The following is a 24,442-nucleotide window of genomic DNA, read 5'->3' on the forward strand; positions in this document are numbered from 1 at the left end:
GAAGAAATCAACTGTGGGAGCAATTATTAGGAAATGAAAGACATACAAGACCACTGATAATCTCCCTCGATCTGGGGCTCCATGCAAGATCTCACCCAGTGGGGTCAAAATGATCACAAGAACGGTGAGCAAAAGTCCCAGAACCACACGGGGGGACCTAGTGAATGACCTGCAGAGAGCTGGGACCAAAGTAACAAAGCCTACCATCAGCAACACACTACGCCGCCAGGGACTCAAATCCTGCAGTGCCAGACGTGTCCCCCTGCTTAAGCCAGTACATGTCCAGGCCCGTCTGAAGTTTGTTAGAGAGCATTTGGATGATCCAGAAGAAGATTGGGAGAATGTCATATTTTCAGATTAAACCAAAATATAACTTTTTGGTAAAAACTCAACTCGTCATGTTTGGAGGACAAAGAATGCTGAGTTGCATCCAAAGAACACCATACCTACTGTGAATGAAGCATGGGGGTGGAAACATCATGCTTTGGAGCTGTTTTTCTGCAAAGGGACCAGGACGACTGATCCGTGTAAAGGAAAGAATGAATGGGGCATGTATCGTGAGATTTTGAGTGAAAACCTCCTTCCATCAGCAAGGGCATTGAAGATGAAACGTGGCTGTGTCTTTCAGCATGACAATGATCCCAAACACCCAGCAACAGCCCCAAAACATCACTGCTCTAGAGGAGATCTGCATGGAGGAATGGGCCAAAATACCAGTATCAGTGTGTGAAAACTTTGTGAAGACTTACAGAAAACATTTGACCTCTGTCATTGCCAACAAAGGGTATATAACAAAGTATTGAGAAACTTTTGTTATTGACCAAATACTTATTTTCCACCATAATTTGTCTGTCATAGCTGAAGCGTACCTATGATGAAAATTACAGGCCTCTCTCATCTTTTTAAGTGGGAGAACTTGCACAATTGGTGACTGACTAAATACTTTTTTGTCCCTGTGTGTGTGTGTGGAGGATGGAGGGTTAATGACTCAGTTAATGACTGAGATGGTTGAACTGGCCCTGGTCACACCTCTGTGGACCTCGTCCCCTGTGTCCACCTCATCATTTTGGAGCTCTGAGCAGGGCCTCCCTCCTCCCTCCCTCTAGCCTCCCTCATCCCTCCAGCCTCTCTGCGTGGGGAGTGAAGGTAGCATGCTACTTTCCTGTTTGGTCCCTGGGAGGGAGTAATATGGAACTGAGTTATAGTGCCCTGGCTCCCCCTGGGACTGTGCTGAAGTCTTACTGAAGTCATTAATTAACAATGGCCTCAAAACAGCCCTTGAACAAAACAAGGGCTACAACGCTGAATGCACACAGGTTGCATCATTACATTGCCCTACAGTACATTTTACGTGGTCTTCACAATCCATGTGCCGCATCACAACAAAAAGAATCACGCTACATTTCTTCGGTGGTTTGTCTACTTCCGTGTCTGATACCGCATGGCAAAGCAACGCACAAGTTGGAAAAGCCCAACGCACACGACACACTGCACACAGTGCCACGCACCGCAAGCTAGTCCAGCTGATGAGTCGCAGCGGTGCAGATTGCCGGCCAACGAAATGAATGGACTTCTGCCAGAACGCATACAGTTTGACGCAACAGGTGTGCACAAGGCTGAACTCAGAGGTAAACTATATGTAGAAGTACAGGAACTCAGGGCCATTTATGAAGGGGCTGATGATGGCTTATACTGGTTGTGAGTATGTGAGACAAAGCAGAGGATGTGATGTTGCCAAATTAGATCTGTTGGATTAAGTTTAAATAGGGTATAAATATCTCTAGTGACCCCTCCGAGGCCCCTGACTTGATCCACTCAGGTCCTCCCCTGCAGCAGAAACACTATGCAGATGTACAGTACGAGCCGGTGTGTCTCCAAAAAATTGTGTGAAACTAATCAAAATATATTTTATATTTGCGATTCTTCAAAGTAGCCACCCTTTGCCTTGATGACAGCTTTGCACACTCTTGGCATTCCCTCAACCAGCTTCACCTGGAATGCTTTTCCAACCGTCTTGAAGGAGTTCCCATATATGCTGAGTACTTGTTGGCTGCTTTTCCTTCACTCTGCAGTCCAACTCATCCCAAACCACCTCAATTGGGTTGAGGTCGGGTAATTGTGGAGGCCAGGTCATCTGATGCAGCACTCCATCACTCTCCTTCTTGGTCAAATAGCCTTTAAATAGCCTAGAGGTGTGTTGGGTCATTGTCCTGTTGAAAAACAAATTATAGTCCCACTCTGCGCAAACCAGATGGATGGTGTATCGCTGCAGAATGCTGTGGTAGCCATGCTGGTTAAGTGTGCCTTGAATTCTAAATAAATCACAGACAGTGTCACCAGCAAAGCACCATCACACCACCTCCTCCATGCTTCACGGTGGGAACCCCACATGCGCAGATAATAATTTACGTATGTCCCAACTACCAATAAAACATAACCATAAACATTACCATCAAAACCTATTTATTTAACTGACTTGCTGTGCTGATTTGTTGTTCATCTGTTCAGTCATTTCATTCTCAACTAGGATTGCTATGGAACGCCGTTTGGGTCTTTGCGTGCCAAAAAAGATACACATCAAATAACACTATTTGACATGTCAAATAAGCTTGTTGACCAATCAGGACCTGAATAGGACTGCACGTCACATAATAATTTAACACGTTCATACACTTTTACGTAGTTATTACACATTGATTACACTATCACTCGTATTTCATATGTCACAAAGATTCATCAATATGTATGCTATGATGCTAGTAAAGTTGTCTCGCGCACCTACAGTGCTGGTCATAAAAAAAAGCCAGCCAACTCATGGATGCAAAAAATAATATTCCCCAAAAACATAGCAAACGACAATCTGTTTCAGTAACTATAGTTAGCTAGCTAACTATATAGCTATGTGTCATCATATAAAATAACCCTAATTTATAAGACAGTTCTTATTTGATTAATGGTGGTCGGACCCATCTATGTGAAGCTAGCCACAATAAGAATTAGCCACAATAGTGGACTTTGCGGTAAGCCTTCAAAATAAAAGTATGGAAATTCTACTATTTGTATGCATTTGCATCACTGTCAATGACATACATTTATTTTGAAGGCAAACCACAAATTCCACTATTGTGCCTAATCCTTATTGTGGCTAGCTTCACAACACAACCCGTTCCAGTAGAGCCTCACTAGCCAGATGAAGCTCGCTGGCTGTGGAAAGCCGTTTGGGTCTTTTCATGTCAAAAAAGATACATGTCAAATAACACTATTTATGTAGTTATTACATATTGATTACACTATCACTTGTATTTCATATGTCACAACGATTAATCGATACGTATCGCTATGATGCTGGTAAAGTTGTCTCACGCACCTGCCCTTCCCCAAGCTCTGGACAGTAAAAAAGTTAGCTAGCTGATGGATTTGATGCAAACAATGTTCTTTCCCAAAAACACAGCAAAACGACAAGTTGTATTGGTGCTAGCTAGGCTAAAGCTAGCTAAATATCAAATAAGTTGTGGTAGGCTGGTTGTCAGGCTGGTTGTATTGGTGCTAGCTAGGTACCAAGCTAAAGCTAGCTACCCCAGAAGTTGCGGTTGAAAAAATGATGCTTTATTACCAACGCAGTATTCGTGGCCAGTGTTTGCTTGTTTGCTGACTTTTTTGTACAGCTTTGACAGGGCTACTGTATCTTTTTTGATACGCAAAGACCCAAACTGCATTCCATAGTATGTACAGTTGAAGTTTACATACACCTTAGCCAAATACATTTAAACTCAGTTTTCACAATTCCTGACATTTAATCCAAGTAAAAATTCCCTGTCTTAGATCAGTTAGGATCACCACTTTTATTTTAAGAATGTGAAATGACAGAATAATAATAGAGAGAATGATTTATTTCAGCTTTTATTTCTTTCATCACATTCCCAGTGGGTCAGAAGTGTACATGCACTCAATTAGTATTTAGTATCATTGCTTTTAAATGGTTTAACTTGGGTCAAACGTTTAGGGCAGCCTTCCACAAGCGTCCCACAATAAGTTGGACGAATTTTGTCCCATTCCTCCTGACGGGGGTGGTGTAACTGAGTCAGGTTTGTATGCCTCCTTGCTCGCACACTTTTTTGCAGTCCTGCACAGTCCGGCTTTGTGATGGCCTTTCCAATACCTTGACTTTGTTGTCCTTAAGCCATTTTTCTACAACTTTGGAAGTATGCTTGGGGTCATTGTCCATTTGGAACACCCATTTGCGACCAAGCTTTACCTTCCTGACTGATGTCTTGAGATGTTGCTTCAATATATCCACATAATTTTCCCACCTCATGATGCCATCTATTTTGTGAAGTGCACTAGTCCCTCTTGCAGCAAAGCACCCCCACAACATGATGCTGCCACCCCTATGCTTCACAGTTGGGGTGGTGTTCTTCGGCTTGCAAGCCTCCCCCTTTTTCCTCCAAACATAACAATGGTCATTATGGCCAAACAGTTCTATTTTTGTTACATCAGACCAGAGGACATTTCTCCAAAAAGTATGATCTTTGTCCCCATGTGCAGTTGCAAACCGTAGTTGGGCTTTTTGTATGGCGGTTTTGGAGCAGTCGCTTCTTCCTTGCTGAGAGGCCTTTCAGGTTATGTCGATATAGGACTCGTTTTACTGTGGATATAGATACTTTTGTAACTTATTCTTCCAGCATCTTCACAAGGTCCTTTGCTGTTGTTCTGGGATTCATTTGCACATTTCGCACCAAAGTACATTCATCTCTAGGAGACAGAATGCGTCTCCTTCCTGAGCGGTATGACGGCTGCGTGGTCCCATGGTGTTTATACTTGCGTACTATTGTTTGTACAGATGAATGTGGTACCTTCAGAAATTGTTCCCAAGGATGAACCAGACTTGTGGAGGTCTAGAATTTTTTTTCTGAGGTCTGATTTCTTTTGATTTTCCCATGATGTCAAGCACAGAGTTTGAAGGTAGGCCTTGAAATACATCCACAGGTACACCTCCAATTGACTCAAATGATGTCAATAAGCCAGAAGCTTCTAAAGCCATGACATCATTTTCTGGAATTTTCCAAGCTGTTTAAAGGCACAGTGAACTTAGTGTATATAAACTTCTGACCCACTGGAATTGTGATACAGTGAATTATACGTGAAATAATCTGTCTGTAAACATTACTTGTGTTTTGCACAAAGTAGATGTCCTCACCGACTTGCCCAAACTATAGTGTGTTAATTAACAAGACATTTGTGGAGTGGTTGAAAAACTAGTTTTAATGACTCCAACCTAAGTCTGTGTAAACGTCCTACTTCAACTGTATGTTGTGATGCTATTACTGTGTATCTCAGGTGGGGCAACATCTGAAAAATAGCGCACTTGGTAGTGTGTACCGTGCTCAACCAGTCGGCAAAAGCCAACATCACCCACGACAGAACGGTTGATTGTCAAGGGCAAGGAATTCCATTATCTTGGTTTTAATGGATTTTGCCTTTGAGTTGTCTCGTTGAAATTTTCTTACTCTTTTAAATGACTGCTCGACTTGTTGACTGCTCACAATTGTATGTGGTGCCATCAAATCAAATTTTATTTGTCACATACACATGGTTAGCAGATGTTAGTGCGAGTGTAGCGAAATGCTTGTGCTTCTAGTTCCGACAATGCAGTAATAACCAACAAGTAATCTAGCTAACAATTCCAAAACTACTACCTTATAGACACAAGTGTAAGGGGATAAAGAATATGTACATAAGATATAAGAATGAGTGATGGTACAGAGCGGCATAGGCAAGATACAGTAGATGGTATTGAGTGCAGTATATACATATGAGATGAGTATGTAAACAAAGTGGCATAGTTAAAGTGGCTAGTGATACATGTATTACATAAGGATGCAGTAGATGATATAGAGTACAGTATATACGTATACATATGAGATGAATTATGTAGGGTATGTAAACATTATATTAGGTAGCATTGTTTAAAGTGGCTAGTGATATATTTTACATCATTTCCCATCAATTCCCATTATTAAAGTGGCTGGAGTTGAGTCAGTGTGTTGGCAGCAGCCACTCAATGTTAGTGGTGGCTGTTTAACAGTCTGATGGCCTTGAGATAGAAGCTGTTTTTAAGTCTCTCGGTCCCAGCTTTGATGCACCTGTACTGACCTCGCCTTCTGGATGATAGCGGGGTGAACAGGCAGTGGCTCGGGTGGTTGTTGTCCTTGATGATCTTTATGGCCTTCCTGTGACATCAGGTGGTGTAGGTGTCCTGGAGGGCAGGTAGTTTGCCCCCGGTGATGCGTTGTGCAGACCTCACTACCCTCTGGAGAGCCTTACGGTTGTGGGCGGAGCAGTTGCCGTACCAGGCGGTGATACAGGCGCTGCTGCGCCTTCTTCACGATGCTGTCTGTGTGGGTGGACCAATTCAGTTTGTCTGTGATGTGTACGCCGAGGAACTTAAAACTTACTACCCTCTCCACTACTGTTCCATCGATGTGGATAGGGGGGTGTTCCCTCTGCTGTTTCCTGAAGTCCACAATCATCTCCTTAGTTTTGTTGACATTGAGTGTGAGGTTATTTTCCTGACACCACACTCCGAGGGCCCTCACCACCTCCCTGTAGGCCGTCTCGTCGTTGTTGGTAATCAAGCCTACCACTGTTGTGTCGTCCGCAAACTTGATGATTGAGTTGGAGGCGTGCGTGGCCACGCAGTCGTGGGTGAACAGAGAGTACAGGAGAGGGCTCAGAACGCACCCTTGTGGGGCCCCAGTGTTGAGGATCAGCGGGGTGGAGATGTTGTTGCCTACCCTCACCACCTGGGGGCGGCCCGTCAGGAAGTCCAGTACCCAGTTGCACAGGGCGGGGTCGAGACCCAGGGTCTCGAGCTTGATGACGAGCTTGGAGGGCACTATGGTGTTAAATGCCGAGCTGTAGTCGATGAACAGCATTCTCACATAGGTATTCCTCTTGTCCAGATGGGTTAGGGCAGTGTGCAGTGTGGTTGAGATTGCATCGTCTGTGGACCTATTTGGGCGGTAAGCAAATTGGAGTGGGTCTAGGGTGTCAGGTAGGGTGGAGGTTATATGGTCCTTGACTAGTCTCTCAAAGCACTTCATGATGACAGAAGTGAGTGCTACGGGGCGGTAGTCGTTTAGCTCAGTTACCTTAGCTTTCTTGGGAACAGGAACAATGGTGGCCCTCTTGAAGCATGTGGGAACAACAGACTGGGATAGGGATTGATTGAATATGTCCGTAAACACACCAGCCAGCTGGTCTGCGCATGCTCTGAGGGCGCGGCTGGGGATGCCGTCTGGGCCTGCAGCCTTGCGAGGGTTGACATGTTTAAATGTTTTCCTCACGTCGGCTGCAGTGAAGGAGAGTCCACATGTTTTAGTTGCGGGCAGTGTCAGTGGCGCTGTATTGTCCTCAAAGCGGGCAAAAAAGTTATTTAGTCTGCCTGGGAGCAAGACATCCTGGTCCGTGACGGTGCTGGTTTTCTTTTTGTAATCCGTGATTGACTGTAGACCCTGCTACATACCTCTTGTGTCTGAGCTGTTGAATTGAGATTCTACTTTGTCTCTATACTGACGCTTATCTTGTTTGATTGCCTTGCGGAGGGAATAGTTACACTGTTTGTATTCGGTCATGTTTCCAGTCACCTTGCCCTGATTAAAGGTAGTGGTTCGCACTTTCAGTTTCACGCGAATGCTGCCATCAATCCACGGTTTCTGGTTTGGGAATGTTTTAAATCGTTGCTATGGGAACGACATCTTCATCGCACGTTCTAATGAACTCGCACACCGAATCAGCGTATTCGTCAATGTTGTCGTCTGACGCAATACGGAACATATCCCAGTCCACATGATGAAAGCAGTCTTGGAGTGTGGAATCAGATTGGTCGGACCAGCGTTGAACAGACCTCAGCGCGGGAGCTTCTTGTTTTAGTTTCTGGCTGTAGGCAGGGATCAACAAAATGGAGTCGTGGTCAGCTTTTCTGAAAGGAGGGCGGGGCAGGGCCTTATATGCGTCGTGGAAGTTGGAATAGCAATGATCCAAGGTTTTTCCAGCCCTGGTTGCGCAATCGATATGCTGATAAAATTTAGGGAGTCTTGTTTTCAGATTAGCTTTGTTAAAATCCCCAGCTACAATGAATGCAGCCTCCGGATATATGGATTCCCGTTTGCAAAGAGTCAAATAAAGTTCGTTCAGAGCCATCGATGTGTCTGCTTGGCGGGGAATATATACGGCTGTGATTATAAAAAGAATTCCCTTGGTAGATAATGCGGTCTACATTTGATTGTGAGGAATTCTAAATCAGGTGAACAGAAGGACTTGAGTACCTGTATGTTGTCATGATCACACCACGTCACGTTAACCATAAAGCATACGCCCCCGCCCCTCTTCTTACCAGAAAGATGTTTGTTTCTGTCGGCGCGATGCGTGGAGAAACCAGCTGGCTGCACCGTCTCCGATAGGGTCTCTCCAGTGAGCCATGTTTCCGTGAAGCAAAGAACGTTAGTCTCTGATGTCCCTCTGGAATGCTACCCTTGCTCGGATTTCATCAACCTTGTTGTCAAGAGACTGGACATTTGCGAGGAGAATGCTAGGGAGTGGTGCACGATGTGCCCGTCACCGGAGTCTGACCAGAAGACCGCTTCGTTTTCCCCTTTTTCGAAGTCGTTTTTTGGGGTCGCCGGCTGGGATCCATTCCGTTGTCCTGGGTGAAAGGCAGAACGCAGGATCCGCATCGCGAACATCATATTCTTGGTCGTACTGATGGTGAGTTGACGCTGCTCTTATGTTCAGTAGTTCTTCTCGACTGTATGTAATGAAACCTAAGATGACCTGGGGTACCAATGTAAGAAATAACACGTAAAAAAACACGTAAAAAAAACAAAAAAACTGCATAGTTTCCTAGGAACGCGAAGCGAGGCGGCCATCTCTGTCGGCGCTGGAAATACAAGAGGAGATGGCACGTGGTTACCTGCTTCTATAAACCAATGAGGAGATGCCACATTACATCATGTACCTACGTTATATAGGTATGCACGTCAGCTTTGACATCGGTCTTGCACATCAACATTAAACTAGACATCGGCCGATACCGATGTTTGACATTTTTAGCTAATATCGGCCAATTCCGATATGTTCACCGATATGTCGTGCATCCCTAGTAAAATGAAAGAAAAACCCTGGAATGAGTAGGTGTGTCCAAACTTTTGATTGGTATTGTATGTCAGACTGCAGTACGACAGGTAAACTCCACAGACGTTGGTAGTCAACACAGAGTTATTCAGTGACATTCAATATCACCTGGAGTCATCATCATCAACTTGTCTCTAATGTTATCAAACCCTCCTCAGAGCAAGCAAAGACAGAGGCAAGTCTAACCTCATGTTGTGATCCCTTTTATTTAATGACCGTTGCAAGCCTGCAACACACTGATTGAGGTCGCAGTCATTTAAAGCTTTTTCTTAAACACATAAAACACAATTCTCACTGAAGTCCTTTTTTTGTGCTCGTCTGCATACACACATCAATGTAAACAAAATATAAACATATTTTTCCCACAATAGTGGCAGGATAAAATTACCCCATAGGTATTAGATGTGCTCTTGACTTATGTTTTTTCAGCTGCGTGTTATGTTTTATTCAAATCAAAGTTTATTGGTCTTGAACACAGATTTGCAGATGTGTACATATGGCAGCAGTCTCTAAGGTGCAGGATAGAATACCGGGTGGTAGCCGGCTAGAACAGTGACTAAGTTCCGGCCAGGGTACTGGGTGGAGGCCGGCTAGTGATGACTGTTTAACAGTCTGATGGCCTGGAAATAGGAGCTGTTTTTCAGTCTCTCGGTCCCAGCTGTGATGCACCTGTACTGTCTCCGCCTTCTAGATGGTAACGGGGGGAACAGGCCTAGGCTCTGCCACAAGGTCCTTGAGGATATTCTTGCACTTCCTGTAACACTGGGTGCTGTACAGTCGTGGCCAAAAGTTTTGAGAATGACACAAATATTAATTTGCACAAAGTTTGCTGCTTCAGTGTCTTTAGATATTTTTGTCAGATGTTACTATGGAATTCTGAAGTATAATTATAAGTATTTCATAAGTGTCAAAGGCTTTTATTGACAATTACATGAAGTTTATGCAAAGAGCCAATATTTGCAGTGTTGACCCTTCTTGTTCAAGACCTCTGCAATCCGCCCTGTCATGCTGTCAATTAACTTCTGAGCCACATCCTGACTGATGGCAGCCCATTATTGCATAATCAATGCTTGGAGTTTGTCAGAATTTGTGTTTGTTTGTTTGTCCACCCGCCTCTTGAGGATTGACTACAAGTTCTCAATGGGATTAAGGTCTGGGGAGTTTCCTGGCCATGGACCTAAAATATTGATGTGTTGTTCCCCGAGCCATTTAGTTATCACTTTTGCCTTATGGCAAGGTGCTCCATCATGGAAAAGACATTGTTTGTCACCAAACTGTTTCTGGATGGTTGGGAGAAGTTGCTCTCGGAGGATGTGTTGGTACCATTCTTTATTCATGGCTGTGTTCTTAGGCAAAATTGTGAGTGAGCCCATTCCTTTGGCTGAGAAGCAACCCCACAAATGAATGGGCTCATGATGCTTTACTGTTATCATGACACAGGACTGATGGTAGCGCTCACATTGTCTTCTCCGGACAAGCTTTTTTCCGGATGCACCAAACAATCAGAAAGGGGATTCATCAGAGAAAATGACTTTACCCCAGTCCTCAGCAGTCGAATCCCTGTACCTTTTGCAGAATATTAGTCTGTCCCTGATGTTTTTCCTGGAGAGAAGTGGCTACTTTGCTGCCCTTCTTGATGCCAGACCATCCTCCAAAAGTATTCGCCTCACTGTGCGCGCAGATGCACTTACACCTGCCTGCTGCCATTCCTGAGCAAGCTCTGTACTGGTGGTGCCCCGATCCCGCAGCTGAATCAACTTTGAGAGACGGTCCTGGCGCTTGCTGAACTTTCTTGGGCGCCCTGAAGCCTTCTTCACAACAATTGAACTGCTCTCCTTGAAGTTCTTGATGATCCGATAAAATTGTTAATTTAGGTACAATCTTACTGGCAGCAATATCCTTGCCTGTGAATCCCTTTTTGTGTAAAGCAATGATGATGGCACGTGTTTCCTTGCAGGTAACCATGTTTTTTTTTTTCGAACTCAATCAGCATGACAGAGTGATCTCCAGCCTTGTCCTCGTCAACACTGTGTTAACGAGAGAATCACTGACATGATGTCAGCTGGTCTTTTTGTGGCAGGGCTGAAATTCAGTGGACATTTTTGGGGGGATTCAGTTCATTTCCATGGCAAAGAGGGACTTTGCAATTAATTGTAATTCATCTGATCACTCGTCATAACATTCTGGAGTATATGCAAATTGCCATCATACAAACTGAGGCAGCAGACTTTGTGAAAATTTATATTTGTGTCATTCTCAAAACTTTTGGCCACAACTGTAGATGTCCTGGAGGGCAGGCAGTGGGCCCCTGATGATGCGTTGGGCTGACCGCACCACCCTTTGGAGAGCCATGCGGTTGCGGACAGTTCAATTGCCTTACCAGGGGGTGATACAACCGGACATGATGCTCTCAATTGTGCATCTGTTGAAGTGTGTGAGGGTCTTAGGGGGCCAATCCAAATTTATTCAGCCTCCTGAGGTTGAAGAGGTGCGGTTGCATTTTCTTCACCACACTGTCTGTGTGGGTGAACCATTTCAGTTTGTCAGTGATGTGTACGCCGAGGAACTTCGATGTGGATGGGAGCGTGCTCCCTCTGCTGTCTCCTGTAGTCCACGATCGGCTCCTTCGTTTTGTTGACGTTGAGAGAGAGGTTATTTTCCTGGCACCACTCTGCCAGGGCCCACACCTCCTCCCTGTAGGCTGTCTCATTGTTGTTGGTAATCTGGTTTATCACTGTTGTGTCATCTGAAAACTTGATGACCGAGTTGGAGATGTGCATGGCCACGCAGTCATGGGTGAACATGGAGTACAGGAGGGGGCTGATCACGCACCCCTGTGGGCCCCCCGTGTTGTGGATCAGCGTGGTGGAGGTGTTGTTGCCCACCTTCAGCACTTGGGGTCGGTCCATCAGGACACAGTTGCACAGGAAGAGGTTCAGACCCAGGGCACTGAGCTTAGTGATGAGCTTGGAGGGCACATTGGTGTTGAAGGCTGAGCATAGGTATTTATCTTGTCCAGGTGGAAATAGGCCATTGAGCAGTGTAATGGCGATTGCGTAATCCGTGGATCTGTTGGGGTGATATGCGAATTGTAGTGGGTCTAGGGTGTCAGGTATGGAGGTGATATGGTCATTAACTAGCCTCTCAAAATGCCCCTCATGATGACAGAAGTAAATGCAATGGGCCGATAGTAATTTAGTTCAGTTACCTGCACTTTCTTGGGTTCAGGAACAATGGTGGACATCTTGGAGCAAGTGGGAACAACAGACTGCAATAGGGAGAGCTTGAATATGTCCGTAAACACTCCAGTCAGCTGGTCTGCACATGCTCTGAGGACGTGGTTTGGGACGCTTAAATTACTTACATCGGCCACGGAGAATGAGAGCACACAGTCCTCATGAGCGTCGGCAGCTCTATGTTGTTTTTGTTGAAGTAGGCGAAGAAGGTGTTTAGCTCATCCTGGAGCAAGGCGTCGGTGTCCGCAAGGCGCCGGTGTCCGTGATGTGGCTGGCTTTCCCTTTATAATCCGTGATTGTCTGGAGTTCCTGCCACATACGCCTTGTGTCTTAACCGTTGAATTGCGACTTAACTTGGTCCCTGTACTGTCATTTTGCCTCTTCGATTGCCTTACGGAGGTCATAGCTGGTCTGTTTGTACATGTCCATGTTCCCAGTCACCTTGCCATGGTTAAAAACAGTGGTTCGCACTTTCAAATTTGCGTGAATGTTGCCATCTATCCACGTTTTTGGATTGGATAAGTTCTAATTGTCACAGTGGGAACAACATCCTCTATGCACTTCCTGATGAACCCAGTCACAGTCAGTGTATACGTCAATACTATTCTGAGAGGCGACATCATTAACACAGGTTGTAATCTCACACTGCTGGGTGAGTACTGCTGCTTTATGTGCTGCTGCAAAAACAAGGCTTTAAAATGTCTCCCTCTTTTTATCTCCACAGCAGTACACGTTTTGTTGTCAGGGGATGAAACATTTGGAAGCTGTCAGAGTTCAGGAGAGAGAACACCTTGACCCTTAACCTCTGGTGAGCCCACCCCTAATCCCCAGTGTCCCACACACTGTGCTCCAATAGCTCACATCTACACCACCATTACTGCTGCCCAAGGGCCTGGCTGTATATATCCCTGGCTCTAGCCCTGGCTCTAGCTCTAGCCCTACCATTCCCCAGCTGTGTAACTCTGCTGTTTTAGGGCCAGGCCGCATGCAGTCAACATTGTTAATGCGCAGCACTAGTGCTTCGCTTGGGAATTCAGAAGGAAAAGACTGTAGCTCTCCCTCAACCGTTGTACATAAGGGATGGAGTCAGGAATAGTTATTGCCCCTTTTCTGGGTCACATACCATGCCAATACAAGAGGCAAAGGAAGTCTACCAGACCCAGAACTTATACTGGAACAGAAATAGAAGATCAGTCATGCATAGATCGGTACTAGGCAGGTGAGTCTACTTGGCTTGCATGACCTTGCTGTTCTATATATGCCCGGTGTCAATGTTGACTCTGAACAACCACACAGGGTCGGCGAGAGACAGACATTCTTTCCTTGGAGAGTTCTCTCTGCTTGGGTTCCTTGTCTCTCCAGCAACACACCTATAGCAGCGCTCACAGCGGCGTCCCCGGACACCCACCCCACTGTCTGTCTGTCGTTATGGTGGAGACTGTGAGACCGTGGTCAGACGAGAGGCGGGTGCGGTCTGATGGTTGGTCGGTGAGTTAGGGCTGAAGGTTTTCTAGAGGGCCTGGTGGAGCAGCTCCAGACCTTTTGTTCTTTGTTTGCCGCTGTGAGGTACATGTGTTGCAGTTTAGCCCACGCCTCCCACACCTAAATGGATAATTGTATCAAAATTTCAATGGCAGGACCAGCTCTAGACCACTGCTGCGGCCACAGGGGAGTTACTCAGAAGTGCAGGCACACTTTGGATTGTGCCATGTTAAGGAAAGAGGGGGGTTAGTTGCCACCAGTGTTAATACATGACTCGTGGTGAAAACTGAACACTCCTCTCCCAGTTTCCTCCTCCCGCCACCAAACTCATAATACTCCTGGAAATAGAGTGCCTCAACAGTTACCACTTCAAACTCATCTGTTGCCTTGAGGGACAATGATTGACACTTATTTTCCAGATGGCTCACAGTTTCTTGTCTCTCTAATGGCCCGTGAAATATCGGTGAGGTAAGGTTTGTGAGTCTATAACATGTTGAGAGACGAAAAGCTGTTGACAGTGAGTAGCGTGAGTAGTGTTTACAGTGCTACAGTTGACACTGGAGATGACACATTAACACTTCTGAACAGTGAAATATGCGTGTGAGGGAGAGAGTCGTCCCTTTTGATCACGTTTTCACCGACGTGACAATGATCTAATTCTGATACTGCTTTTGTGACACAGAACCACAGAACTCCGTGACCTGACCCACCCGGGCATCCTAGGACATGTTTGTTTTTGTCCTCATTCATTGTAGTCAAATATGTTGCAGGAAGTTCAAAGCACAAGCACATATGGACACATGAATCCATGCTAGTGAGTAGTGGATGAAAGACAGAAAGATGAAAGGATGTTTGATGGAATTGAATCCATTCTAGTCTCAGATGAAATGAAGCTGAAAAAGGAGAGAAACAGAGAAAGAGTTGTCCGTTGTAAGTAGTAGGACAAGCAGTGAGGGAGTCAGTTCTGTCTAGACGTTGATACCTAGGGCAAGAGGAGGTTGGGGTTAAGTCTGTAGACTTTGATACCTAGGGCAAGAGGAGGTTGGGGTTAAGTCTGTGGACTTTGATACCTAGGGCAAGAGGAGGTTGGGGTTAAAGATAGTGGGTGAACTTAAATATGGAAATATGTTAAAGGTTATAGTTAGTTGAGGAGAGGTTTTGGCTGGGAGCCAGAAAGGTTCATGGTCAAGGTTAGTGTCAGGGTTAGCAATAAGTAATCTTCTAAACATGAGTACATTGTAATAACAATACAAGTAGGTGATGGAATTTTCATTGTGCTATAATTAATATGCTATCCGTACCAAAGACACCATTACGCTCGTCTATTCTCACGTAATGTTAGTGAGAACAGCTCAGAACAATGTTATCCTAAATAATCCCCCACTCCCCCCAGGCCCTGTGTGGCTAGCTAGGCCCTCCATGACCCAACAGAACCCTGCCAGCCTCCGCTAGGCTGCTGGTAGAAACAGGGGTTTGATCCAACTGAAAGGATGCAAATTAGCCACCTTGACCAGTTCACCACATTATAGTAGCTTTCATCCAGAGGCTCCTTGGAGTGGCCAGCAGGTAGCTGACTGACTAGAGGATTGGGCTGGGCCCTCAGCAGGCAGGATTCACCGTGGCCTGCCCACCCACCTTTCCTCCCCCCGCCACACCCCTCACAGCCAAGCACAACAGAGAAGAAAAGAAAATGCTGGGTGTAATTTCCTCTGGAGTCACCATGTGCCTGTTGCTGCAAACCACTTATGGCTCTATAAAAGATACCAGAAGACTTCTAATTAGCATTTCCTCCAGCGCAGAGCTAGCCTCCCCTCTGTCTCTCATGCTGTGTGGAGGGACGCTGACGACAACGCTCTCTAATTTGCCTGACTGCCGTCCTGCCTGCTTGCCTCTCTCTGGCTTTAATTCATGTGAGGTACAACAGACACTCAGTCACTGCTGTAATTAGCTATCGGCAGGCAGTCATACAAAGAAACATGTCAATTTTACATTGTGAAAAACATGGCTCCGTGAGATTTGTAATGGGGTCTTGATAATTGATTAACTTGATCGTCACACATTGAACAAAAAGCTTTAGTCTATTTTAAAAATGAAGCTCAAATCCTCTGAACTTACGATCTCCTTCTGACGTTCATGACATGTCAAGTTCTATGATTATCTTCTAGTCTGTGAATGTCTTTGCTCAAGTAGAACTCATATGTCATTCAGGTCCATATCACTGCTCAAATCTTATGACCTGTAAGAGGAAGGTAAAATAGCTCTGCTTCATTCTCTTCATGAACAGTATTGTTTTGGTAATAGTGGACCACCATCATGGAATGGAATTACCACATAACTCTATTTGATGTTTTCTAACATAAAAAGAACAACTCATCTTTCCATTATTTTGACGTTTTATTAAAGACTGTTATTTTGGCTTTTTGCTCCATTGCAGACACAGTGGCACGTGTTTGAACACAGGTACCCGGTATGAATGGAGAATGAGGCTTTTTGAGGGGGAGGCCCAAAAAGTTCTCCCAGTAGGAAAAAATTATATGGGACCTTATAAACACGGCCTAAACATTAAGAGTGTTTGTAAGGAAACCTGCAGAGTTCGAGCTTCCCCAGACCTACCGTCTCCAACCTTACCGCCGCCCTCTACCTTCCCCCTGCCCGTCTGTGTGTGCTCTGTGGGACTGGAGCAGAGGAAAAGTGGCCCCCTGTCCCCCAGCCTAGCGCTACAGCAGTCCAGCACCACTTTCCTCTCCACTACACACAGGAGCCAGAGCTGGAGCTGTCTGCTCAGCCGTGCTTTGCCTCCGTCATGGCGTCAGGCCATGCTACAGACGGCTGCCTGCCTGACGTACTTTCTTCAACGGGACAATCTTTTTCCACCACTCACTAAAAACTCCAACTGGTCACAGATGACATCAAATGTATTGAATGTATAAACATAGTATTAGAAGAAAATAAATCCAATCCTTAGGAAAAAGTCCAATGATCTAATAGCGCTGCATCAGGGAAAACCTGTTCTCTCCCTCCACACCTGTTTAGGGATAACATCCCCAAACATTAGCGCAGAGTGAAGGAATGAGCCCTGGCTGAAACCTCTTTAGACAAGATAATGCCCCCCTAATTCCACCTCAGTGCTGCTGAATAGCCCCCTCTCCCATGCCAATGGAACCATTACTATACCCAGGCTTACTCTCCCAGAGCCCTGGGCCAATAGTAACAATGGGGGCTGGGCTAGAAAAAACACTTGGTGGGCTTGGGCTCTCTGGACTCTCCTGTGCCTCACTACACTGTTGAGAAGCAAGGTGTGGCCTTTGCGCTGTAGTAAGACCCTCTGGACCAGAACAGTGGGATGAAATCAGGACAAAGGACAGCACACACACACACCTGACCTGACCCTAACACACCTGGTGACCTGAGGTTCCATCAGACAACAGGGATGTTGATGCTATGTAGAGAAGACAGAGTGGACAATCAGCTTAGTCTCTACTCCTGTGGTGTTCAGTGCTACTAGGAAACTTTTATATCTCAAATCAAATTGTATTAGTCACATGCGTGGTGTAGACCTTACAGTGAAATGCTTACTTACGAGCCCCTAACCAACAATGCATTTAAAAATAAAATTAAAATAAGAAATAAAGTAACAAGTAATTAAAGAGCAGCAGTAAAATAACAATAGCGAGACTATATACAGGGGGGTACTGGTACAGAGTCAATGTGCAGGGGCACTGGTTAGTTGAGGTAATATGTACATGTGGGTAGAGTTATTAAAGTGACTATGTATAGATGAGGATAACAGAAAGTAGCAATGCTGTAAAAGAGGGGGGGGGGGGCAATGCAAATAGTCTGGGTGGCCATTTGATGAGGTGTTCAGGAATCAATCTCACTATTGGTCATTTACAGATAAAAACTCAATGTTCTTTAAAATGTAAATAGATCCGGTATGTTATTTTACACAGACTCTGTTGTCACAATAAGGAGTTGTTGCAATTCATCTGTGAATGTTTTAACAACGTGTGAATCATTATTTCCTGCGTACCACACACAGTTGTTGACACGAAGTTAATCAAAACACAGTGTGTGTGTGTGTGTGTTTACAGTATATACAGTGCATTCGGAAAGTGGTCAGACCCCTTGACTTTTTCCACATTTTGTTACTTTACAGCCTTATTCTAAAATATATTGAATAATTATTTTCCTCAATCTACACACAATACCCCATGACAAAGAGAACTGATTTTTAGAAATGTTTGAAAAACAGAAATACCTTATTTACATAAGTATTCAGACCCTTTGCTATGAAACTCGAAATTGAGATCATGTGCATCCTGTTTCCATTGATCATCCTTGATGTTTCTACAACTTGATTGGAGTCCACTTGTGGTAAATTCAATTGATTGGACATGATTTGGAAAGGCACACACTTGTCTATATAAGGTCCCACAGTTGACAGTGCATATCAGAGCAAAAACCAAGCCATGAGGTTAAAGGAATTGACCATAGAGCTCAGAGACAGTATTGTGTCGAGGTACAGATCTAGGGAAGGTTACCAAAACATTTCTGCAGTATTGAAGGTCTCCAAGAAAATAGTGGCCTCTATAATTTTTAAATGGAAGAAGTCTGGAACCACCAAGACTCTTCCTAGAGCTGGCTGGCTGGCCAAACTGAGCAATCGGGGGAGAAGAGCCTTGGTCAGGGAGGTGACCAAGAACCCGATGTTCACTCTGACAGAGCTTCAGAGTACCTCTGTGGAGATGGGAGAACCTTCCAGAAGGACAACCATCTCTGCAGCACTCCATCAATCAGGTCTTTATGTTAGAGTGGCCAGATGTAAGCCACTCCTAAATAGAAGACACATGACAGCTCGCTTGGAGTTTGCCAAAAGGCACCTAAAGACTCTCAGACTATGAGAAACAAGATTATCTGGTCTGATTGAACTCTTTGGCCTGAATGCCAAGCATCACATCTGGAGGAAACCAGGCACTGCTCATCACCTGGCCAATATCATCCCTACGGTGAAGCATGGTGGTGGCAGCATCATGAAGTGGGAATGGTTTTCAGCAGCAGGGACTGAGAGACTAGTCAGGATCGAGGGAAAGATGAATGGAGCAAAGTACAGAGCGATCCTTGATGAAAACCTGCTACAGAGCGCTCAGGACCTCAGACTGGGGCGAAGGTTCACCTTCAAAAGCACAATGACACTAAGCACACAGCCAAGACAACGTAGGAGTGGCTTCGGGACAAGTCTCTGAATGTCCTTGAGTGGCCCAGCCAGAGCCCGAAAATCTCTGGAGACCTGAAAATAGCTGTGCAGCGACGCTCCCCATCCAACCTGAGAGAGCTTGAGAGGATCTGCAGAGAAGAATGGGAGAAACTCCCTAAATACACAGGCCTGCCAAGCTTGTTGAATCATACCCAAGAAGACTCGGGGCTGTAATTGCTGCCAAAGGTGCTTCAAAAAAGTACCAGTTAAAGAGTCTGAATACTTAGGTAATTTTAACATTTAAGTTATTTTTTTATTAATACATATGCAAAAAAATCTAAACCTGTTTTTGCTTTGTCATTATGGGGTATTGTGTGTAGATTGATGACGAAAAAAATTATTTAATACATTTTAGAATAAGGCTGTAATGTAACAAAATGTGGAAAAAGTCAAGGGTTCTGAATACTTTCCGAAAGCACTGTATGTGTGTGTGTTAGCCCAGTCTGCAGTGGACTCTGGGTTAGAATAGGTTCACTGTGTATTCCTGTGGGTCGTGCCAGAGGGTCGGCCCAAACAAAGCAGCGCTCTCTCTCAGCCTTGTCCGTTTGACTGCCTGCCTGCGCAGTTTAGGTTAAAGGCAGTTAATTGGTTTCCTGCTCAGGGTTACGTCAACACGCTGTCTTGTTTTAAACATTGTGGAAACTTGAGAGAAGCAACAATATGGCACTGTTTGCTCACCCCTGCCTCACATAGCCAGTTAGAATAATACCAGAGTTTTGCCTGCTTATCATTCCTATAGAGCTGTAGAACTTCCTACGCTCTGAAAGCCAAACACACGGTCATTTAGACACCTCACACTCCACTGATCTCCAAGCAGAATTATTCATCCTGTTTCACACAGAGCAGTCCTGAACACTGGTCACTTTAATTATTACATACTGTTTTATCCACTTCATATGTATATACTGTATTCTAGTCATGGCTCATCCTATATAACTTACTGCTGATCCTATATAACTTACTGATGTAAAGACCTTTTCTATTCATATACTGTCTATACACACCATCCTACATAACTACTGCTGTACACACCTTTTCTATTCATATACTGTCTATACACACCATCCTATATAACTACTGCTGTACAAACCTTTTCTATTCGTATACTGTCCATACACACCATCCTAATATATACAGTGGGGAGAACAAGTATTTGATACACTGCCGATTTGCAGGTTTTCCTACTTACAAAGCATGTAGAGGTCTATAATTTTTATCATAGGTACACTTCAACTGTGAGAGACGGAATCTAAAACAAAAATCCAGAAAATCACATTGTATAATTTTTAAGTAAATAATTAGCATTTTATTGCATGACATAAGTATTTGATCACCTACCAACCAGTAAGAATTCCGGATCTCACAGACCTGTTAGTTTTTCTTTAAGAAGCCCTCCTGTTCTCCACTCATTACCTGTATTAACTGCACCTGTTTGAACTCGTTACCTGTATAAAAGACACCTGTCCACACACTCAATCAAACAGACTCCAACCTCTCCACAATGGCCAAGACCAGAGAGCTGTGTAAGGACATCAGGGATAAAATTGTAGACCTGCACAAGGCTGGGATGGGCTACAGGACAATAGGCATATTGTGTGTGTATATACATATACAGTGCCTTGCGAAAGTATTCGGCCCCCTTGAACTTTGCGACCTTTTGCCACATTTCAGGCTTCAAACATAAAGATATAAAACTGTATTTTTTTGTGAAGAATCAACAAGTGGGACACAATCATGAAGTGGAATGACATTTATTGGATATTTCAAACGTTTTTTAACAAATCAAAAACTGAAAAATTGGGCGTGCAAAATTATTCAGCCCCTTTACTTTCAGTGCAGCAAACTCTCACCAGAAGTTCAGTGAGGATCTCTGAATGATCCAATGTTGACCTAAATGACTAATGATGATAAATACAATCCACCTGTGTGTAATCAAGTCTCCGTATAAATGCACCTGCACTGTGATAGTCTCAGAGGTCCGTTAAAAGTGCAGAGAGCATCATAAAGAACAAGGAACACACCAGGCAGGTCCGAGATACTGTTGTGAAGAAGTTTAAAGCCGGATTTGGATACAAAAAGATTTCCCAAGCTTTAAACATCCCAAGGAGCACTGTGCAAGCGATAATATTGAAATGGAAAGAGTATCAGACCACTGCAAATCTACCAAGACCTGGCCGTCCCTCTAAACTTTCAGCTCATACAAGGAGAAGACTGATCAGAGATGCAGCCAAGAGGCCCATGATCACTCTGGATGAACTGCAGAGATCTACAGCTGAGGTGGGAGACTCTGTCCATAGGACAACAATCAGTCGTATATTGCACAAATCTGGCCTTTATGGAAGTGTGGCAAGAAGAAAGCCATTTCTTAAAGATATCCATAAAAAGTGTTATTTAAAGTTTGCCACAAGCCACCTGGGAGACACACCAAACATGTGGAAGAAGGTGCTCTGGTCAGATGAAACCAAAATTGAACTTTTTGGCAACAATGCAAAACGTTATGTTTGGCGTAAAAGCAACACAGCTCATCACCCATCCCCACTGTCAAACATGGTGGTGGCAGCATCATGGTTTGTGCCTGCTTTTCTTCAGCAGGGACAGGGAAGATGGTTAAAATTGATGGGAAGATGGATGGAGCCAAATACAGGACCATTCTGGAAGAAAACCTGATGGAGTCTGCAAAAGACCTGAGACTGGGACGGAGATTTGTCTTCCAGCAAGACAATGATCCAAAACATAAAGCAAAATCTACAATGGAATGGTTCAAAAATAAACATATCCAGGTGTTAGAATGGCCAAGTCAAAGTCCAGACCTGAATCCAATCGAGAATCTGTGGAAAGAACTGAAAACTGCTGTTCACAAATGCTCTCCATCCAACCTCACTGAGCTCGAGCTGTTTTGCAAGGAGGAATGGGAAAAAATGTCAGTCTCTCGATGTGCAAAACTGATAGAGACATACCCCAAGCGACTTACAGCTGTAATCGCAGCAAAAGGTGGCGCTACAAAGTATTAACTTAAGGGGGCTGAATAATTTTGCACGCCCAATTTTTCAGTTTTTGATTTGTTAAAAAAGTTTGAAATATCCAATAAATGTCGTTCCACTTCATGATTGTGTCCCACTTGTTGTTGATTCTTCACAAAAAAATACAGTTTTATATATTTATGTTTGAAGCCTGAAATGTGGCAAAAGGTCACAAAGTTCAAGGGGGCCGAATACTTTCGCAAGGCACTGTATATATATATTATTGCTGTACACACCTTTTCTATTCATATACTGTCTTTACACACACACATGCATATTCCAGTCTCTGACATTGCTCATTCTGATATTTCTTAATTTAGATTTTTCTGAATTGTGTGTATTTTTTTGTTTTTATTGTTAGATATTACTGCACTGTTGGAGCTAGAAACACAAGCATTTCGCTGCACCTGCGATAACATCTCCAAATCTGTGTACATGACCACAAAACTTTGATTTGATCCGGTTGGAGCTCAAAGCAAATAAATCAGAGATCCTCCAGCAGTTTGTACTCATCCTTAGACCCCATGTGATTTATGCGACGCCATTTGCAGACACTAGTACTTGGGTCCTAGATGAAATAGCTCACCTCACTGAAACAATAACTGACCACTAGATTTATGTGGCCATATCTGAAGGATACTTTGTGGTAATGGCAGGAGGTAGGAGAACTCTCGTCTTTGACCCATTGGTTTTATATTGGCTTTGTTTCCTCTGTAGAGTGACAAGTAGATCATTTTTCAGCAATATTTAAAAAAATTAAGACTACATAAACACCCAACTTTGATGTTTTTTAGATACTAGAGTAATGTGTTTTGTCTTCCACAGTCCTATGATCAGATTTATTCAGAATGGGAATTAATAATCCTATGAATGTTATAAGCCCTTTCTTTTGCTATGAAATTATCTTCATACTCCATACATGGGTGTAAGTCACAGAGGCTAACCCTCAGTCAATGACTGACTGACTGTTTTTCAGATGACACAGCAGCGAGCCAGACAGACGCTCCACCTGCCGTAGTGGAACCCAATGCTGAGCTCACCCAGCTTGACCCTACAGGAGAGCCCTGTGGTGAGTAGCCGACTGCTTCCCTTCACTACATTACAGCCCTGCAGAATGTTATTGAAGTCTGTGTTAACCTTCATGATGTGTCTTCTCTGCAGTGAAGCCTCGGTTTAGTCAGCCCACTAAGATGCGCAGGCGGGTGCTGTACAAGCCGGTGGGCAGCTCAGTGAGGTTCAAGTGCCAGGCCAGCGGCACCCCTCCCCCCGTCATCACCTGGTGGAAGGACCAGACCCCGCTGCCACCCCCGCGCCAGGGCAAGCGCCCCCAGTGGACCCTCACCCTAAAGAACCTGCAGCCCCAGGACAGTGCCAAGTACACCTGCCATGTCTCCAACCCAGCCGGGCACATCAACGCCACCTACAAGCTGGATGTCATCGGTAAGGACAGGTCACTGCACTGGCCAACACCACCACCACAAATCATTTTACAGCACACTCCAGTTGTATTTATACCCCAGGCCTCTCTTACGTTGCCAAGGTAATTGTGCTGAGTGTGTTTGCATTATGATTCACATGCTTATGAATCCTGTCCATCTCCCTACAGAGCGCTCTCATTGCAAGCCTGTTCTGACCGGCACCCACCCGGTCAACACCACTGTGGAGTATGGTGGCACCGCCTCCTTCCAGTGTAAGGTCCACAGTGACGTGAAGCCTGTGGTCCAGTGGCTGAAGAGGGTTGACCCAGGCACAGAGGACCGCTATAACTCCACCCTGGAAGTCGGAGGGCAGCATTTTGTGGTTCTGCCCACGGGGGACGTGTGGTCCCGGCCTGACGGCTCCTACCTCAACAAGCTGGCTATCATCAAGGCCCGTGATGGGGATGCTGGGATGTACATTTGCCTGGGAGCTAACACAATGGGTTACAGCTTCCGCAGTGCTTACCTCACTGTGCTGCCAGGTGAGTACAGCCATTCACTAACTGTAGAATGGGACTTTACTGGGATGGAATGGCAGTGCTTACCTCACTGTGCTGCCAGGTGAGTACAGCCATTCACTAACTGTAGAATGGGACTTTACTGGGATGGAATGGCAGTGCTTACCTCACTGTGCTGCCAGGTGAGTACAGCCATTCACTAAGTGTAGAATGGGACTTTACTGGGATGGAATGGCAGTGCTTACCTCACTGTGCTGCCAGGTGAGTACAGCCATTCACTAACTGTAGAATGGGACTTTACTGGGATGGAATGGCAGTAGGT

At 44.7% G+C, this 24,442-nt stretch overlaps 1 protein-coding gene across 2 annotated transcripts in view; it reads left to right on the forward strand.

Moving 5' to 3' along the window:
• Positions 1-24,442, forward strand: part of LOC109905993 (fibroblast growth factor receptor-like 1) — a 55,296-nt gene that overhangs the window by 28,306 nt on the left and 2,548 nt on the right. For both annotated transcript variants that reach the window (XR_004202996.1, XM_020503622.2), the window contains exons 4-6: positions 23,161-23,253; positions 23,346-23,624; positions 23,791-24,144. Coding sequence is in view for 1 of the 2 variants with exons in the window: in XM_020503622.2 (XP_020359211.1) it covers positions 23,161-23,253; positions 23,346-23,624; positions 23,791-24,144 (726 nt within the window). In the remaining variant the exon portion in view is untranslated. The remainder of the gene's footprint in view (positions 1-23,160; positions 23,254-23,345; positions 23,625-23,790; positions 24,145-24,442) is intronic.

Source organism: Oncorhynchus kisutch, linkage group LG15 (assembly GCF_002021735.2).
Source record: "Oncorhynchus kisutch isolate 150728-3 linkage group LG15, Okis_V2, whole genome shotgun sequence".
NCBI classification, from domain to species: Eukaryota; Metazoa; Chordata; class Actinopteri; order Salmoniformes; family Salmonidae; genus Oncorhynchus; species Oncorhynchus kisutch.